This window comes from Takifugu rubripes, chromosome 11 (assembly GCF_901000725.2).
Source record: "Takifugu rubripes chromosome 11, fTakRub1.2, whole genome shotgun sequence".
NCBI classification, from domain to species: Eukaryota; Metazoa; Chordata; class Actinopteri; order Tetraodontiformes; family Tetraodontidae; genus Takifugu; species Takifugu rubripes.
Genome location: NC_042295.1, coordinates 10,378,497 through 10,398,828, shown reverse-complemented (window position 1 = coordinate 10,398,828; position 20,332 = coordinate 10,378,497). Strand labels below are relative to the sequence as shown.

At 47.0% G+C, this 20,332-nt stretch overlaps 1 protein-coding gene across 1 annotated transcript in view; it reads left to right on the top strand.

Moving 5' to 3' along the window:
* The first annotated feature begins 5,594 nt into the window (after positions 1-5,594).
* Positions 5,595-20,332, top strand: part of LOC101069145 (roundabout homolog 2) — a 29,688-nt gene continuing 14,950 nt past the window's right edge. Inside the window, exons 1-6 of the mRNA XM_011608511.2 lie at positions 5,595-6,175; positions 11,697-12,023; positions 18,103-18,260; positions 18,774-18,894; positions 18,970-19,108; positions 20,055-20,182. Of these exons, the coding sequence (XP_011606813.2) occupies positions 6,121-6,175; positions 11,697-12,023; positions 18,103-18,260; positions 18,774-18,894; positions 18,970-19,108; positions 20,055-20,182 (928 nt within the window). The 5' untranslated portion in view covers positions 5,595-6,120. The remainder of the gene's footprint in view (positions 6,176-11,696; positions 12,024-18,102; positions 18,261-18,773; positions 18,895-18,969; positions 19,109-20,054; positions 20,183-20,332) is intronic.

Genomic DNA, 20,332 nt, shown 5'->3' with positions numbered 1-20,332 from the left:
TCTACGAACTGCAGATGTTCCTGTGCTAAATGTCAATGTCTCATTCTCCAGAGCCAGCAGGCTGGGTGATGCTGACTGGAATGTCCTGTATCTCTAACACAGGTCCTCTGTCTTCTGCCCGTGTGTGTGTGTGTGTGTGTGTGTGTGCGTGACAAAAGCATGGAACTCTTGCTGGAGTGTGTGGTCAATCGATTGCCTGCAGTGTGACAGACGGATGCACCCAGGCTTTTCCACGTTAGCAGTGGGTCAGGTAGACTTCAGGTCGCTTTGTGGCTCAGATGCTAGCGAGTCTTCCACCACTTTCACTTTCCAGCAATGCAAAAATCCAAAGACCCGACTCTCTGTATCAGATATCAGGCTGTCAGAATGTAATCTGCCTCGGCTGGTGTGGCTGAGGAAATATGTCTGGTGGATTTGTACAGTATCATTTCTGAGTGGTGTCTCTATATGAGGGGGGGGAAACTCCCTGCGTTCTTCCTCAATGCACCCTTTGTTGAAGCTGGTGGAGATGCGCTTATCTCCAAGACAGATGGTGGAAGGTGAGTGTAGCCTTGTCATCTTCCTGATAGTAGCACTGAACGTGATTGTGTGAGCCGCTTCCCTCCTCTTTTCTCTTTGCTTCATTGTATTTAAAAGTGTCAGACGCACCGGCTGCATCATGGAGCTCGGGTTTGATTCCTGCGCCCTCTAGCGGCGCATGCCCGCCACAGCAGCGTGGTCCCTGCCCGTCGTTGTCCCCTCTGTCATTTTTGTTTTGAAGGTTTAATGTGGGCACAGAGGTAGCTGCAGGTGAAACATGGCGACTAGGTCAGCAGTCCCTCGCAGGGCTGACAGAGACTGACAGATCGATGCTGCTGCACCTGTTGGCAACTTCTCTCCTGGTCTGGAAACACCCAGAGGAAATCCACGTCAGAGCCTGGTGACAGTGACTGTCCTCCCAGAAGGGGCCACACAATTAAAAGTGTGTCTTCACATCAGTAAATGGTTCTTTCTGAGGAGAAGCTTGTAATAAATCAGTGATAAATGATTATTATTGCATGTTTCAGAGTCCCACTTTGTGTTCCATTTTCCATAGGTTCCGCGTATTGAAGTTGTAGATGTGTTTTCCTCTTGAAAGGATCAGCAACGACTTCATGAACAAGAGCTTGATGAATGCTTGCCGACAAATCAACTTTATTAAAATATTCTGAGCCACAGTGCCGAGTATGTGGCACACGCTGCATTTTTTGTCTCATTTTTTCCCAGGCAGGCATAATTCACAGTAATATATTCAACAATCTCCCATCTACGCTGCAAATCTGCACATTTTTGCACTGTTCTGTTTCCTTCCACAGACTGAAAACAACGCCTAGCTTATCTTAATTGCCAATTTGCTTCATGCCAGCACTGCATCTGTTTTATGTTGTCCACACGACGCTGCAGAGGACAACTTATTTCTAACTGAGCGTGACAGACGCCCTGAAGCGAAACAGCAGGGGAGGGTTTTTTTGGTTTCAAACTCTTAACCCAGTTTTCTGTGAGAACAAATGATTTTTTATTTCGTTCCTGCAGACAATCTCCTACTGAAGTGACAGCAACAAACACGCTGGAATTCATTTAGAGCCGAGCTCTGGCTACACGTGTACGTCGCCGTCTCTTCGTTTTCATGACAACAGCAGAATCCTCGCAAGAGACAACAACTGCGGGAGGTGATGAGGCATGAAATAAATCTTTGCTTTCTATGTTGACACCGATCAGGGTAGCAAAAGAATATGTTGGGACAGTGGAGTAACAACAAAGCTGGTGGGCCTATTTTCTGACTTTCCCTCTTTTCCATTTCATAATAAGTTTGTTGAGCAACAAGGGGAACGAGAAAATGTCGACTTGGGATTTTTAAAGGGATAGTGCGCCCAAAATTCATCCTCTCAACCCTTAGTCAGTAGAATTAGCTAATTAAAAGAGCTCTACAGACCACTATAAATACAAATGACCTCTACGCTGCGCCTTATTGCTTCTGTGGAGGCGTCATTGTGTTTTTAATTGGGCACTATATGGAAACTTAACGTGAATATTTCCGCCACCTAGTGGTCAAAGGAAGGATAAGCTGCTTAATCACGGCCATTGATGCTGCTACGAGTCGAATTTGACTGTTAAAACAACGTCGAACACCCTTTTTCTTCCCCTAAATGCAGATTAACATTAAACACACCCAGTTGCAATAGACTTTGGTCATTTTTGGGCTGCACTAGCCCTTTAACACAAGATGAAAACAGCTATATTTCCGGGTCCTCACATGAGTCCAATTGTGTTACACTTTTAAAGGTTCTTTAAAACGAAAAACAGTAAGAAGTGATGATGTTTGTGTTTAGTGATTGACTGATGGCCCGTGTGGAGATCTGTGGGGGCTGGTATATTAAATTTCTACCCTGACTCATTTAGAATGAAAACATTGACAACCCCCCACCCTCCAACCCTCCACGACTGTTCTCAAAACTGCAGCGACGCACGTCAGTTTTAATTGGCACAGATGTTAAAACAATCGCCCGGAACAAAACAGAGCTGCCAAACCTGGAAAGGAATTGAGTTATAATGAGTTAGCAAGATCGTGTAAATTAAAAGCATTGATCGTATTTATATTTATGATTTAATCATTCCAAAGTTAAATCTGTCTCTCCAACATTAAACTAAAAACCAAGCATCTTTTAAATTAACCTTTGGGAGAGGCAGATTAAAAAATTTAAAAAAAAAAAGTATAAATAACTGAATTTGCTGACTTGGGGCTCTTGTTGTGATCATTTCTCACAGTAAAAATAATCTCTTTATCTGTTTTGTTATGCAATTTAAACAGGCTGCCCCCCAAGACACATCATTTAAGTGACATTTGCAGTAAAGAATGATCATTTGAACGGTCCGAACAGCAACAAGGTGCGGTTCTCGAATAAGCCAGCAGGGGGCTCTCGTGAACCTCCTTTAGACGTTTTAGACGCGCGCCGTTGGAAGGTGACACTGGAAATGTTGACACGCTGTTGTGTTCGGAAATATCACACATAATGCAGATACAAAGCTGTCTGCTATCGTCATCAGTGCAGGTCGCGCAGAGATGTCATGGCAGAACAGATAAATGGACTCTCGAGCTCGAGTGGCGCTTGCATGAGAGGATGAAGAAACGGAAATTGAGGACTCCTTTTCTAATCCCCATCACACCCCCCACCTCCATCTTGTCCCTTCACACTTTTCACATCTTTTTGCATGAGCGGAAAAAGGTAAAAATCTGGATCGTCTCTGTGATGGAGCCCAAACAGTGTTGAGAGCACGACCCTAGATTTGGCTGTAGCATTTAGCTGCACTGTAAGTGTAAGCAGGCTCTAAAGGGCTCATTACGTGAGGTTATGGGATGCAGCAGGAGTCAGGGCTCCTCCAGGGCTCTCGTGGCTCTCTGCACAGCTCACCACAATCAGCTCATGTGGCTCTGCCATTTAAACAGCCTGTTAAAGGAGGAGCTGTGCTGCTCCAGAATACCCCCCCCCCCCCCCCCCCCCTCTGAAAAAAGTCTTTAAAAAAGCAGAAACGGACTGTACGAGCTGGACGCGGCTGCTGGCTGCTTACCTTTGCATTCTGGTGCACTTGCTGCGATGAGGCTGAGCCTATAAATAAACTCTGGAGCCCCTCCTGGCTACTGAAGGTCCTTTACACTTGCCAACACATGCTCTCTCTCTCTCTCACACACACACGCACACACACACACACCACAGGATACAAAGCTCGGCTCCGGTGGCAAATAAAATCTGCTGACAAAGTATCAGGTCAGCAGCCAAGACGCGTGAAAGAGAGTGAACAGTGACAAAGGTGCTCTGAGAGAGGGGCGCCCTGTTAGCGCCGGGGCGAGCCAAGTTTGGGGCAATTTGGAGTTTGGTTTTTTTTTTCTATCTTTTGGAGGGAGAGGCTGGGATGAGCGTTGGGAGAGCGAGGCAATATGGAGTTTGTCATAATGAGATGGAGCCAGACGGTGAAAGGAGACACATAAGGTCAGAGCCACGGGGTGAGAGGCTGACAGCTGAACCTCACATTCTTCTCCGCCGAGAGACAGACCGTCACGTCCCACCATCTGTACCTTACCCCCCCCCCCCCCCACACACACACACACACACACGCTTCATTTACATTAACTTCCATTAACTTATACAACATGAGCACTAAACGGCGCTAATTTACGACTAATCTTGATTTAACCTCTACACCCTGTGGTCGATAAAGCCGCGGGGCCCCAAATGTTGCCCCCCCCCCCCCCCCCCCCCCGCCGCACGACCCCTCGGACTGACTGAATTTCCCAAATTAGGATCCCACATATACAGAGCGTCACACAGGCGGTCCTAAATTCTGGAAAAAACAAAACAGAGGCCTAAAACTTGGAAAGGAAGAAACACAGTTGGACTGATTCTGCCTCCTGCTTGTGATTTCAATCAGATGCCAAAGTCTCATGTTGAGATCCTCAAATTAACCCTCAAGCAGCTCTAATCTAAGTATTTTGTTTCCTCTCTGCAGGAATCTGAGGATTTTTGCCTGAAAGTCCGACCTGGAGACTCCGAGACCGTTCCGACGTCTCTATTTCACACTTGTTCCGTGGTTCCTAAATGAGCAACACACGCGCACTAAAGCCAGCAGTGAAACCATTGTGGGCCCCTCTTTGTTCCACACCTCCCCGCAGACATCTGGACACGTCCTCTATCGTCCTGTTTCAGGGGCCATTGTGGGGGGGACAAAAGGAATCAGGCGTCCGACCGTCCGAAAGTCACTCTCCATCACGCCGCACTGACACGGAGACAATGAGGAGGAGGTGGGGGCGCCAACGGTGAAGAAGAGGCTCTCTGCTCCGCACGGACGAGGAGGGAGGCGAGTGAAAGGGAGCTCATACGTCCCAGCTGGACACCAGAGCTCTCAGAGGGGTCAGGGGACAAAGCGCGTGATGGTGACTGTTTGCAGGCTTCTTCATCGCTGCCACGACGATGACATTGTGGGGAAGAAACCCGGGAGGCAAACTAGAGAAAAGTTTGATTTCCTGTCGCTTCTTTTGCCAAATAAAGGTGAAACGATGAGTCTTAACAATGAAACTTATGTCAGCGACTCTTCACAATAACGGTGCAATAAACTTAATTAATGTGGTATTATACATTTGTTTGTTATATTCAGATTAAACGGAGCATCATATCTCATCATAACTAAGCTGCTTTTATCAGTAAATAATCATTTAATGGGTTTGTGTTACTGTGTCTGACTAGGCCAAACACAGGGGTTATTCCAACTTAAATACAAGTTTGCATTAATAAATCTTTGATAATAATTTCATTCTAAAGTTTGCACAATGTGCAAATTAGTGCTTTGGTTTAGATGAGACCCATTTTAAGCCCTGGGATAATATTCTTAATGCATTAACTCCTTTAAATTAACGAACTCTTAGCAAACATTATCCAGGATTTTAATTCTAATTCTAATAACAAAGCCTCTAATTGTGCAGATCTCTGATTAATGCCTGCTTCAGAGCCGCATGCACACACTGCGGACAGATTCCGTGCGTGTCCCTTTAAAACAGTGACTCCTGGAGGTTGTTCCAGGTTCTGTTGCTGACAGCAGACAGCGCTCAGCTCAGCTCAGCTCAGCTCGGATCAGCTCGGCTCGTCATGCGCTTCATTTTGCTCCAACCCGCAACTGTTGGGACCACCACAGAGAGAACCTTCTCTGTTATGAGAGGATTATTTTATTTATGAGCGGGCTAAATATAGTTAAAACTCGCTTTTCCCTCCTCCTCCTGGAGCAGCTGCAGCATGAGCGGGGCATCTTAGAAAGAAGTGTGTGTTGAGAGTGTGTGAGTTCGGGTTGGTTCTCCGGGGCGGTGCTGCTCCTGCTCCGGCTGAGGACCGTCGTCACCCCGCTGTCATCATGGCTCTCCGGGAGTGATTTCAAAGTTCCTGTTTTGGGTTTTTGTTTTTTTGGGGAGAATTTGACGCGCTTGAGAGCTCCCAGCTGAGGCTCCGCGGCTCGGTTTTTACTTGGTTTTGATGCCTTCGGGTTTGATTTCAGTGACTGTCTGACAGGAGCGCGCAAAGTGCCCGATTCCAGAGGATCCGACACCGGGAAAGTGTGGAGATGAACTTTGGAAATCTTCTCTTTGTGACTTTTTCAGCCATCACCTTTGCGTCAGGTAAGACACCGGCTCGATTTCCCGTAGCCCGCACCCTTCGGTGCTGCCTTCAAGGCCGTAGGAAAGGAGCGATTGGGGAGAGCAAATGCCATTTCAATTTGCAGCATTTTAGCCGGTGTCAGGGGGATGGCTATTATCCGTGTGCGGCTCGCTGAGGTGGTCTCAGAGGGGGGTCTTTAAGGCTGCAGTATAGGTCAGGCTGAGTGAAAACGGTGAGCTCCCACTTTCCGTTTCAGCAGAAACGCATCATCCCTTCATAAAAGAAGTTCAGAGCCGAAAAGTTGCTGTTTAAGGATTATGTTTAATTATTTTTTAAATATTATAGCCTATCTCCTTTGAGAGACCTAATCCTAAATGAAAGGAACGCCTGAAAGGATTTGGTGTGCGTTTTTTTAAAAATGTATTTGTGTTTATGAATGGAAATGGAAGTCAAACTGAGAACTATGCATCGCCACCATACCAAAGTGTTTTATAAGCTACTGTAGTGCTCTTAGCAGTTTTTGTCAGCATCTGACCCCTGACCTGTCTGGCATGTGAGCCATAGCTGATAGGAAATCCAGCTACTGGATTTAGCCTTTTTGTTTGCAGGTATGGAGCAAAAACTTTAAAGGAGATGTCAGAACACAACATGTGGGAGCTGTCTGACACTAACTTCATATGTATTGTAAAGAACAATTGAATACTTTAGCGGTTAATTGCTCGGTTATGTTCATCAATTATAATACACAGGCTGCATAATGTTTGCCAGTAGCAGATGTGGCTAAAATGGTCGGCAAAGCAACGCCATCTCCCTCTGGTGGTAGGCTGCAGTAAATACCACCATCTTTTGACTGAGCTGTAATTCTATCTGGTAGAGAAAAAGGTGCTTCTATTATCATACAGACCTCCAAAATCCACCCGTGTCACCTATCGCTGCAGCTGCTAGGACATCATCACAGCTTTAGCTAACATCGCAATTTCTGGGGAAAAAAAAAAAAAAGAAAATCCTAATCGGTCCAGAAGTCCCGATGTGACTCCTCTCTCGCGGCACACTTGACAGTCAGAGCCCTTGTTTTTTTCTTCCCTTTTTAGCACGCACGGCTACCTCCATCCATTTAGCTGGAGTGCTCATGTCCCCTCTTTCCCACATCCATCTCACTCCTCGTTCCTGTCGGCTGACTTGTATTTTCATAAAAGTGCAAAAGAGAAGTGGTTAGAGTAGAAACAGGCATTATGAACTCGGGGGGTGATAAATAGCTTTAATGCTGAGATCATTCTGTGGTTTTAGTGGAATAAATGTGAGCCGGACCACTATTCCAGCAGACACCTCGGCCATCGGTCAGATGGACGCCGGTGTGTTTGTGCTTTCGGTCCTCCCATGACAGTGGTGAGAAATGTGGCTCAGGGCTGACTAAACCTCCCTCGCTGATGAAAACAGCCGCGGATGATGAAACCACTACCGGGCCTGAATCACGTCGCCGGATGCCGATGATGTCCCACTTCTGGTACAGCCGACGATGACATCATCCGGAGATAAGATTACGGGCGAGCAGGACAAACAAAGGCTCAGCCAGGACCAGGCCCACAAGATGCTCAGACCTGTCGTTGCTGCTCCCAAACAGGAGCTCCTCAAAATGATTATCAGGACTTTAAGAGGATGTGAATAAAGCAGAATGGAGGAGAGACTGATCAAATCTCAGCAGACAGCCGGCCACCTCAGAGAGAAGCTGGCGGCCTTCTGCTTCTGCCACCTTTCACATTTAAACGTAACCTCAGAGAAGTCTGCCTATCAGGGAGGGACCTGTGTTTTTCACTGGCTATCACACCCAGACAGGTTCAGGTTCCTCTGTTTTTCTGTCCCTCCAAGCCCAGCTGTCGCCGAAAGGCACCGAGATCTAAAGCCAAACAGAGTTCCCTCGCAGACTGTGGGTTTTTATTTCTTCTGCACATTAGCGTGACAGCAGTACGCTCGTGTCCCTGGGGGGGCCGTGAGGTTAATATTTAGAAATACTAATTAATCAAAACACCACTTGTTATGCAACGCCGCAGCTAGCAGTCAAGTGACGAAAAATATAACCCGAATTAGCGGGCTGGCTTTTGTCCCGATAAGTGTTCGATGAGGTGTGTAGGACACGTCTCGGGCAAACATGCGGAAGCATCACAATCAGAACCACGAGTTCAAAATGAAGTTCAGATGTAATCATGACAATTAAGTCTAATTAACCTCACGCTAATGGTCACAAAGTGACTAACTGAGTCTGTTAATATCAGGGATAAAAACATTGTTAAACGGCACAGCTCAGTGTCACGATGCGGATGCCTGATCTGCTTCCAGGCCAGATGATGATAGCTCTCTCTAACCACTCGACCACATGATGAGTTTGTTCATCCGCCATTAACGCAAACGCAAGCCCACTGGAAATTTCTCATTCCTCGTTTTGCCCCCACAGTCTCCTGCACGCACACATAGAGTACTTTTAGTTTAGGGACTAGAGCAGCAAGTCAGCAGCTGTCACAACGGGCACTTAAAGCCGCAGCCAAACATTTAGCATTTCTGCTAAGTGTCCAATTGCTGGACTGAAGCCTGTCTGGCTCCGCCCCTTATGTACCAAACCAGTCCAGATTGTTTTTTTGGGACCTGTTCCTAATTTGGGTCGGTCCAACGCAGCTTCTGCCAGAAATGAAAACAGCTCTAATTGACAATAAAATAAAAATGTGAAAACCTTTTTGGTGGTTATGCAGATGGCTGCATGGCAGGAGCGGACGTTCAGCTGTTTATCTGTGCAGGCTGCACTTTTAGCTGCTTCTCGTTGATTGAGACGCGTTTCTATCGCCGTTGTTTTCAAATGCACCATCCAAAAACCAGCAGTGCACCGGTCTCTAAGAACAAAATGGCTAATACACAATACTCTAAGACAAACACATAACAAATATTGGCTATTTGAATAGAAAATATGGCTCCAAATGGATGGTCACAGAGCTATTGACCGTATAAAATATCGATTCAAGTGTTTGGTTCATACCAAAGAGGCCATTATAATTGAAAGAAGGTTCATATGGACTATAAACAGTATCATCGCCTGCTGTAGGTCAGTTTACAAATCAATGAGGCCCATTCTTTCACAAAGAGAGCGAGGGTGGGAGGGAAATAAAGGCTGCACGGGTGATTCAGTCAGGACGAGAAGGGTGAAAAGAAGACCTCGGATGTTTCAAGGCTTTAAAAGAACAGCTTATGGAACAACGAGGAACGACAAACTGGAGGCACATCGAGGTGTTTCAGAGGAGAAAATATGAGCTTTAATGCCAACGTGGGCAAAAAAAAAGAACTGTGTTTGTTGACAGGAGAGCCTTGAGAGCGGACCGGGCGGCGATAACCTCGCATGAGGCCGCTTCTCTCATTTACAGAGCCTGTCGCTTCGATGACAGCTCAAGGTTTTCTGGGGATTATCTGAGCGTTTTCTGGCCCAGACTTGCATTAAAGGGCTGCGCGGGTTTGTTCAAGTTCAAGATGTGTTCGGCGGCACGCTCCGTACGAGATGTTTACGCCACTTTGAGCTCTTGTTTTAATGTAAATGCGAAGCAGCTGATTTCTTTGGTTGTCTTTAAACACTCCACGAGATCTAATGTGCAGAAATCTCCAAAATCTCCATACAGTTGGGCTGATAATTATGTAAATTATGCGCACCAGAATGTTCTTAATGACCTTAAATTGTGGATTTTTGACAGAATTATCAATGCACAGAACCAACCAGAGTATCAATGCGTTCAGTCACATTCCGAGGTCTTTCATGACCCATGTGATTAGTCAGAAGTTCTCGTTATTACCCGTTAGCTCTGTCAGGATTTTCTAAAAGCTGCATTCAAGCACCCACCAACAATCTTCCTGTCATGAAGCCAATGTTCCCCCTCACATAGATAGTGTTCCTCTCGTGGTCAAGGTGGCATGTTTTTGTCTGTTTTCACAGTCAGGAGTGGCTGCTGATTACAGCTTTTTCATTGTAGAATTTTTGGATGGCGATGCGTTCACTATTGTGCACCACATGGTTACATAAATAAAGTTACAATGACATGTTTCCAATAAGATCTGGTCTCCCCTCTACACACAAACACTGGGGTTAATGCGCATGTTTAAGAACTTTAAGAGCTGAATATTTGAACTTCAGTCTGATCTGACACCCTGAGCTGAGAGATTAATTTTACAAAGTGGAGTGAATCCACCAGCTACACTTATTTTATCAGGCGCGCTAAGACAACAGAATCAGGCTGGACAGACGTGGATTTAAGGCGCCGCTTCGGCGTGTTTCCGTCTTAATCCGACTGTGTCAGGTCATGTTAAACAACATGGCGCCACAGTGAGGGCCGCAGCTCTACGACACGCTCTTGGAAACGTTAAAGGTGTAACAAAAACATGCAACTGCAATGTTAAACCGCTGGAATAATCTTGAAGTACGCGGTTCTGTGCCACTCTGGGTTTTTTTTGTAATAAATCTGGTTATGATAGAGGAGGATGAGGTCAGTGATGTAACAGAGGCGGTTCGTGGCGAGGACATCATGCCTGCCGCAAACAACACAAACAACAACAATGCGTAGCCTCACTATGCAGATGTGGAGTTGGAGCATTTTAAAGGATTATCATGAGACCTTTTATTTTTTGTGGACGTGCGATGGCTCATTTTTAATGCCTCAATTAACGAGTTCTGCTTTCAGAGCGGACCGTGATCCCCCCCGGCTGGATGTTTACTTCAGGTTTATGCTGCGATGGATCCGCCCGCGTGGTCGGAATCCGTTCATAAATCTGCTTACAGCTGAAAAGTGAGGGTTTATCCTGATGCCTCAGATTTAAGAGCGAACGCACCAGAAGCGTGCACAACAACATGCGTGTCTTTAGATTGCTCCTCTGCGATGTGGCCGGGGAGGATTTTCCAGCCGTCTAGATTATTTGTGGAAAATAATGCCCCAGACGTTGCTGCAGAATAATCACTGGCACAGTGACCATTTCATTTTCTTTTCTTTTTTTTGGGGGGTGAAGAGGAGACCATCTGTTCCTCGGAACTCGGCTAAAAGCAGCAATTTGAATTATTCATTTTTCTGACTGTAACATGCTGCACACAGACATTTGGTCTTGCTCTAAAAGCTTACCTCTCGACTTGGAGCGGCGTTTTTTTTTTTTTGCCTCATGGCCGAGCTGGGGTAGCAATGGGTCCCCGGGGAGAGGGCTATGCCTCTGCTCAGTCTCTCTGTCGGGGTCTTTCTCCCCTTAAATGCACGTCTCTGCCCGAGCTCTTTGCCTCAGCTCTCCACCAACAATCAGCTCAAACTCCGAGACGGCCCTGATTGACACAGATTGTATCACACATCCTGTAGAGGTGCGAGTAGATGCAGCAACCATCTGAGCAGATCTACCAAGTGCATCTGAAAGGGTTGTTGTTATTGTTGTTGTTGTTGATGATGATGATGGAAAAAGCTGATGGTTCAACTTTAACCCCCGAGACGTTCAAAGGCAAGGCGATTAAACCTGCTCTCTTTGCTACCTCGTCTTCAGGGTCTCGGCCACGGTTTGAAGACAGCCCGCCTCGGATCGCGGAGGACCCCTCTGACCTGATAGTGTCCAAGGGGGAGCCTGCGACCCTGAACTGCAAGGCGGAGGGCCGGCCCACCCCCACCATAGAGTGGTACAAGGATGGCGAGCGCGTGGAGACGGACAGGGACGACCCCCGCTCCCACCGCATGCTCCTGCCCAGCGGCTCTCTCTTCTTCCTCCGCATCGTGCACGGACGCCGGAGCAAACCGGATGAGGGCGTCTACACCTGCGTGGCCCGCAACTACCTGGGGGAGGCTGTTAGTCGCAACGCCTCGCTGGACGTCGCCAGTGAGTTCTAAAACCGCGTAGTCGTAATTTACTGGGGGGGCTTTTTGCAGACGTTGTTTGCGGACTGCAGGGAGCAAACTCTCCAAAATGGCTGCTGGATGTAAGTGCGGTAATAAATAATAGCCTGTGGATTTGCTCCTACTTCTTGGAAGCGGTGACAAGGTAATTTGTCTTTGGCCCTTTAGTTTCCCTGTGAGTCTGTCTGACACTGCAGGTAACTTAATTCATTTTCTAATGTTTCACCGCCTCAATTTAGTCCTCTGTTTCTGTAATATGGGACCATGAATCTGCCACTTTATGGAAATTATGGCTTGCGTTCTGCATGTCTATAAGCTGCAAATTGGAGATTTTTACAAGCTCTATCCAGGTTTTAAATGCATCGTCAGGCTTTTTTTAAAAATGAAACAAATGTCTTGGGTACCAGCAAAAAGAAATCAGTGGTGATGGGTTCCAGACTCCAGAGTCCCACCTTAAAAATCATTACACGGAAGGAAGGAATGCAGAAACTTTAATGGATTCAGTAAAGTGTATTCTTTTGAATGCACCCTAAGAACACTCAAGAATTGGAAGCTTCTCAGTTCACAGGACGGCCTTCATTGCTGAGCTGTGAAGGATCTAGTAGAGCAACCATGATGGGAAGCACAAAGGGCTCGACCATCATTCAGAGCTACACGTCGCCCCTCGGTGATGCCGTGAATTTCACTTCGCAGCTGCTGACAGGCTCAGTGTCAAGTGCGGTGAGATTATTTTTGGGAAAACAGAACCGCAGGGGGTCCGTGCGGCTCCAACCTGTGTGAACTTCAGAGATCGACGGAGCTCGCTGCCTCTGAAGAGCCCGTAAGACGTCAGTTTTAACTTGAGAAATTCGTTCTTCACCAGAACACCATTGCAGCCAGTCCTATCCGTTTATCATGTGTGAGCGCACGCCGCTGCTAAAGAGCACAGCGGGGGGCGTGAGCTTTCCTCTTCCTACATCCTTTATGAAAGTGCACTGGAGTAAAAAGCTCACACGGGGAGCTTATTATTTTTCCTCCTCGTGGCCCAGGACACGTGCCATTGTCTTCCTCCCATCTTAATTGTGCCAGTGTGAACTTTCCCTGGGCTGAAAAGGGGCTCGCTCTGGGCACAAGGAGAAAGATTAGTCAGCCGGTTGAGTAACAGCAATGGGGTTTAGATCATTGAGGTCTTCATTTTAAAAAAGAAAAAGCAAAACAAGGGGGGGAAAAAAACAGCAATTTCAGCCTTATCGTCAACCATAGTGCCCCCTCCTTATTGGCAGCACGCACGAGAGCGCTCACGGCTGGGTGAACTCGTCTGCAGCTTGTGTTCCAAAGCAAGGATAGCCTCAGCCTCACACATAACGGAGGCTGTGAGCAACCGCAACAAATTCAAATTCTCAAGCCGGGAAGAGATATGAGGCACATAATAATGACATAATGACATTGAGCATTGTGTGCGGGAGGAGATTACAGCTCCGTTGTGTTGATACAGGGGATGACTCACCTGCAGGCACCGACTGACTAACGCTATTAATAAGTGGCTGTTTTGTTCTAATCTCTCTGCCTCTGGCTTCTGAGAGGGCATATGCTAAGGCAGCGTCATGGTGGTCTAAGACTCCTCTCTGTGTGCTGACTGAAGGGTAAGCGGTGACCCAATTAGCTCTGGCACAAGGGGAGGGGGGAAAGGAGGAGGGTGGTGTGTGTGTGTGTGTGTGTGTGTGTGTGGTGTTAATGAGCGGCCAGTTTTAAGCTGGTGGTCTTACAGAGCCGCGTGTCAACGTCTGAGGGACAACAGGTGGGAGGAGGAAGAGCTCTAACCCCACCACCGCCCCCACCCACCCGCTGAGGTGTAATTATTGCCAGTGCATCTGCTCCTGCGAGTCAGCTCAGGGTGCAGGACCACTGACCCCAGTCCAAGATTTAAACAGCAGTGGATACATAATGTATAGACAGGTTTTCCTCCCACGCCCCACTCGCTCTGCCTACACGCTGGATTCCTTTGTGTAAAAAAAAAGAAAACCGGTCACGACGTGCAGCTCTTCTTTTTTTAATCGACACACACATTCAACTGTTCGCTGCCAAAGTAAACCGAGCAGCCAGTCGGCGTGCTCTTCCAAATCCCGCGCATTGTGCGGATCCCGAACATCTGCGAAAAGCGAGCCCGGATTCGTTCCTAATGCGCCTAAACGTGGAATCAACGATGTATTCCTAAATTAAATGACATTATCTTCACTCGGTGCCGTTTGGGAACCGAGAAAAATGGGCTGAAATCTGTTCACGCGTTCATTCTTCTCAGCTGTGTTTGGGAAAACAAACCCCACTTGAAGAGTCATGTGGTGTGGCAGGATTAGCATAAAGTAGGACAAATTAAAAAAAATTAAATAAAAAAGTTTGGGAGAAAAGCTTTGGAGCCAGATGCTCCTGTTACTTCCGATGAAGGATTATGAAGGAATCATTACTTTAGGTTTTGCCGTCTTATTCTGCCTCTTTTTACCAACTGGACTGCTGCCTCATCCAGGCCCGACACTTTGTACCTGTTCAACCTGATCGGAGCATGTGCGAACAACTCTCACTGGTCCGGATGAAGTGCCGCGGGTCTCCTAATCGAGATCCCAGTCTTTATTTTTGGAAAATGTGCGGAGCTCTTTGGCCCGGAGACTCTTCTCATCCCTCCCACCGCTGCAGTCAAACAATGGCAGTATTAAAACAATCTCCCCTCTCTGTATGCAAAGCCTCCATTAGCTGTGACAGGGCAGTATCATGGCAATGGGATTAGGCCACGACCTTAACGGGTTTACTCCTCTTTCAAATAAAAGAACAATAGCAGCTCGGTGGTGGGTCAACTCCGGCCCTCCCAAACGCATATATGCCGTCCTGTAATCCGCAGAGTGGTGACTATTTGCACACGTCCAGCCCACGCTGTCTGCTCTCTTTGCTTCCCCGTGATTAAAAGCCTTTTTTTTTTCTTCTTCGTCCTCTTTCCTGTCTGTCAAACTCAGCCTTCACTCTCAGCGTGCGGGGTATGTAAATGGGCTGTGAAGTGTTCAGTAATTTGCCTTGTGGCTGCTTGATTTAAGATGGAGTCACAATCAATTAAGGGCGTGCACGGCATACATTAATCAGCGCCACATGCGACGCTGGGTGCGATCGCTGCTATGAATCTTTCCCTGGCGGACCTTAACAGATGGCTTTTCTGGAGCCCCTCTCTGCAAAACACTATAATCACGGAGATAAATGTCAGTTAAAAAACCCCAGTGATGAATCGTGTCTGTGAGATTAAATCTCTTAATCTGTATACCCGTGAAATATTAATGTTATGAGAATGAATCGCAGCGCTCCAGAGTGCGCTCGCTGCCTCTCTTGCCATCATCTGAACTCGGACTAATTGCCTTGGGGGGGGGGGGGGGGGTGACTTGTCATTGAAGTGGCAGGGTCACACTTCAGCAGCCCCCGGAGTGACCACTGGTAGAGACCGGTTTGGGAGGTTACTTGAGAGAATTAGTTGTATTACGTAAGGAAAGTTGGGACGCCGGCCCCTGAGGAGAGCGTTTGATTCGGTGGTGTACTATCCATGGTGGGGGGGGGGGTGGGGGGGCTGTTTGTCACAACCAGCCAGAGGAAGGATCACATTAACTTGACCATGGCTTCAAAGAAAGCTCCCAGCTCACATGGAAGGCCCTTTGCATGCGTGAGCCTCAAATGTCCCACTTTCTAGGAGTTGGAGTATTTGGGGTATCAAAGGTGTGCACGTGCACATGCACGTGTGAGTTGGGGGTTCAGCACTCTGGCCACAAACATTTGGCTTCACTTGCAGCCAGAGGTCTCCAGCACCTCGCAGATGGAGCTCTAAAAATAATAAAGTGCTTTCAGGGATCCCTTCAGCTCTGCATTGGGTTTGAAGTGAAGAACTCGGCGGCTGTTTAGTCGACCGGCCGGAGTGAGCAGGTGCACTCAGAGAGTAAAACAAAAGTTTTAATCGGACTTGTTTTTATTAAATTCATTTTCCAGGCTTAAATGTCACAACATCAGAAAAACAGAACTCCGATTCCTGCTGAAGGCTTTTCCCTGTGATTTGCTATCGATTAACTCCGACTGCAGAGGACGATGGAGGTGCACTTCAGTCCTGACCTTTAGTATTGAATATGTGTTACTGTTTACCCCATCATAATTAGAGAGAGGAAATAGAGTGAGGAGTGAATCTGCATCCTCAGAAGGATGCAATAAAGTCAAATGAGATTTTATTCTCAACTAGTGGTTCTGAATATTGATGCGGCCCAAAGGCCATGGCTGCCACGTTCACACCCACCTCTCAGAAGTCGGGATAATTAACATGGCTGAGGGTTGAAATTGTTGGTGTAAAAAGAACTGGAGCTTCAGTTCAACCCATTCCAGATGGAAAATGTCAGTAAATGTCCCCAAGTTATGACTGAGATCCAGATATTTGATTAGTCACCAGGTTAGCTGGCCAGGCATTCTGTTCAGCCGTGCCGGATGTCTCCATCAGTGCCCAACAGTGATGCTCGTCACGGGCAGCAAACTGGTGCTTTTCAACGCCAATGACTAAATCTTCAGCCCCCCCGCTGCTGTGGGAGGTAAAATAGCTCCCAATAATAGTGTTAAAACCTCTAAGAGACATTTTCTTACCATGGGAATGTTCCTAATTAGGTTTCTTTGGATAATAATGAAAACAGCAGCAAAGTTTTCGAATTTTTAATAAACTGTCACTAGAATATCAGGGTAGTAGTGTAACATAAAATGTTGTGGTTTGGACCATTTGTGCCTTACTATTTCCTGGGGTGGAAGCTTTGTGCAGTTCCCTAAAAAGGCTTAACAACTCCTTTTGGAAAGCTTTGGAAAGTTCTGGAAAGTGTATTTGTTGTAAAAGATCTTATAATCTCACCAAAGTTTCTTCGACTTGTTCATGAATTTGCTTCAACTCGTAACCCACACTTAGCTCCACCGGCGATTCTTCTTCAGACTTCCTGTCAAAATTGTTCTTGGGCAAACCCGCTCAAAACAACCTGCAACTTGTCGTCTGTCCCCTTCTTGCAGCCTCTCTTCCTTCGCTCTCTTTTCCAAAGATCACAATACAAACGGAGTGAAACTTGAAATGAAATGAAGGCTTTAAATCAGTGCCCTTCACTCCTGCTCCCCCTAAGAATTCTGGGAATTCAGGAACGTTCTACTCCCCCTAGGTACTTACTTACACACTAGCAGATGATTTTGGTGGAAATGGGCCAAAGGGACTTCAAAATTCCGGACAAACAATGTGATTTCCTCAGTTTGCCGTGCCAACAACGACTGGACCTGCTGACATGTTGTCACATAGTCCTCCAGTCTGGCGGATGATGTTTTATCTGTTTTGCCTGCAAACGCTCCCTGTAATATTTGTAAAGTAAAAGGAGATTGAATCGACGGATTAGGATACAATGAAAAACAATCTGGTCCGACATGGTGGGAGAAGCCGAGCGGCCGCTGAGTCTCCGTGTGCAGGAGGTCACAAAGGGAACGCTCGAGCTCCTGGTTCAGGCCGAATCTGCCAATCACGGCAGACGATTAGAAGATGGAGTATCAAAGGTTCACTGTCCGCAGCGGAGCAGGAGTGTAAACTACAGGAGTAATCCTAGGATAAGCTTTTTTTCCCAGGTTTTCCAGTCACTGTGGGCTTGTGCTGCATGTGTAATCCAACAGGCTGAAATCCTTTTAATTAATGCAAGGGCCCTTTTTTCTCCTTCACACATGGACTAAATTATGAATGCGATGTTATTTGTTTACCCCGTGTTGGACTGAGTGATGTGCATTATTCATCCGCTCTGACGGGAGAGACAGCAGAGTAGAACACGGGCGACGGGAACAGGAAAAGAGGAAAGCCTAACAAGAACAATTGTGGTGATTCCAGCAGTGAAAAACACAATAACTCATTTTTTTCTCCTCAATAAGCTGGTTTTCATGTAAGAAGACGACATGGTTCAGGCGATATGCTAGTAAAATGGGGTTTGTTGTGATTAGAGTGGTCATCTGTCTGTGCCGCTGCTCAGAGGACTTCCAAAACTAATTACATTCCTTTGTTCCCGTCTTAGTCCTAAGAGATGATTTCCGGCAGGCACCCAGCGATGTGGTGGTGGCTGCCGGCGAGCCTGCGGTTCTGGAGTGTGTACCTCCGCGCGGACACCCTGAGCCCACCGTGTTCTGGAAACGCAACAACGTGCGAATCGGCAGCAAGGACGAACGCATCGCTGTAAGTTCAGCTGGGTTTTCCCAGCCAAATATTCCACTGTCAGTCAATTAAAAATGAGCAACCGAAGCATCTTATTATAGTGGTCAAACATTGTGTCGTCTGCATAAAAGAGAACTTTCCAACTTTAGCCTGTGTTTATTATTGGCACCGACAGACCAGGAGGCATTTACACCAATTTCCTTCCATTTATTCTGAGAAGTTTCAATTGAGCATAAAATGTAATGGCGATGCCTCACGTTCCTGTGGACTGGAAAATGCCCCGGAACAGGCTGTCACCAGCATTCCCTCTTATCGTGGGTGAAATCAACAGCAGCGCGTTATCTCTGATGGCTTCTGAAGGTCATTTTCAGATTGGAATGACAACGTTGCGTGGATGAGCTCAGACAAAACGAGGCTGGTTCGGCAGATAGAGCAGTTTAGTGATGGCTGCAATGTTCCCGTGTTCATGGGCCATTTTCAAATTTTACTGTTGATAAAGCCGAATCTATCTCAATCCTTGAAAATGTATTTCAGATGCGTGGTGGCAAACTGATGATCTCTCATGCCAGGAAGAGCGACGCCGGCATGTATGTGTGCGTTGGTAAAAACATGGTCGGAGAGCGGGACAGTGACCCAGCAGAGCTGGTGGTGTACGGTGAGTACCGGACGGGGGGCGACTAGATCCTATGAGGAAACCTGCCCTGGTGAGAACCCTCCTCTTCCTCCATAGAACGTCCAGTGCTGGTACGGCGGCCGGTGAACCAGGTGGTCATGGAGGACGACACGGTCGACTTCCAGTGCGAGGTCCACGGCGATCCCGCCCCCACCGTCCGATGGCGGCGGGAGGAAGGGGAGCTTCCCCGTGGGAGGTGAGATGGAGACTGTTTGGGATTATATAACGGTCATCTGAGGATTCAGGAAATAAAATTCACACCCACAATTTTAAAAAAAGAGTGTCGTAATTCTTCTTTTATTCGTGTCTGTTTAATTTGGTAATACAAGCTCGTAAATGGAAGAGCCCCATGAGGATTTATTAGCTGTCTGAACCCACCTGGGACCAGATTTGACCTTTTAACCGACTCAGGTCAATATTATTTACAGTTGGCAAACCTATTAACAAATGAAGCTTTTAATTTATTCTAATAAGTGATTAGATAAAGCTCTAAAAACCTCTCGGTGTACAATCTCTTCCACTACAGCTAAAGTTTTCAGAGTTGAGTAAGTGGGTTATAAATATATTTTATCGTAATGCTCCCCGAGCGCTGCTGCACTCCGGCTACACTCTCGCTCTATTGCTCTCTCTCCTGGAAATATAAATGGCGAGTGCTATTTCAAAGTTTGCTGCTCTGCCAGAGCGAGATTTGTTTCAGCGAAAAGTTGCTGTGGGTGAAAAGAGACGATGACCCTTGATAGTCCGTGAAAACACCGGCGGGCCTTGTTACACTTTCTGCTTCGGCTATTTTGAGGGTGGAAGCAACGGTTTATGGACAAACGTCGCATTTTATGAAGATAAACTGCCATTTCAGCCGTTTGCAATGTTACTAATTCAGTTTTTCAGATCTCAGTCAGTGCTAAGCGAAGCTAACGCTGCCTGGTCGTAGCGTCACGCTCGCTGTACTCGACTGACACGACACAGTTGCAGCTCTACCCATTGTACATGACCATTCTTGGATCAGCTTATTGCCCTCTTTATTAACTCCATGGCTGCAATAGCGCATCGGTTAGCACTGTCGTCTCATTTTCTGGGGCGATCGTGCGGGTAGCTCCAGAACTGCGGAGAAGAACACAACCTCTCTACTGTCTTTCCTCTTCCAGGTTTGAAATCCACAACGGCAACATCCTCCGTTTGTTCCACGTGAAAGCGGAGGATGAAGGGATGTACACCTGCACGTCTGAGAACAGCGTGGGCAAGACGGAGGCCTTCGCCATGCTGCAGGTCCACGGTAAGGACAGCCGCAACAGACCGCCAGGCGTGCGGCAGGGAAACCCTCTGGTGCATTTAAATCATGCACGAGTCGACCGTTCCATGGCAACAGTGTGGTGTGTGTTTGTATCAGCGCATCTTTGTCGGTCCTTTTCCAGCAGTCCTGCAA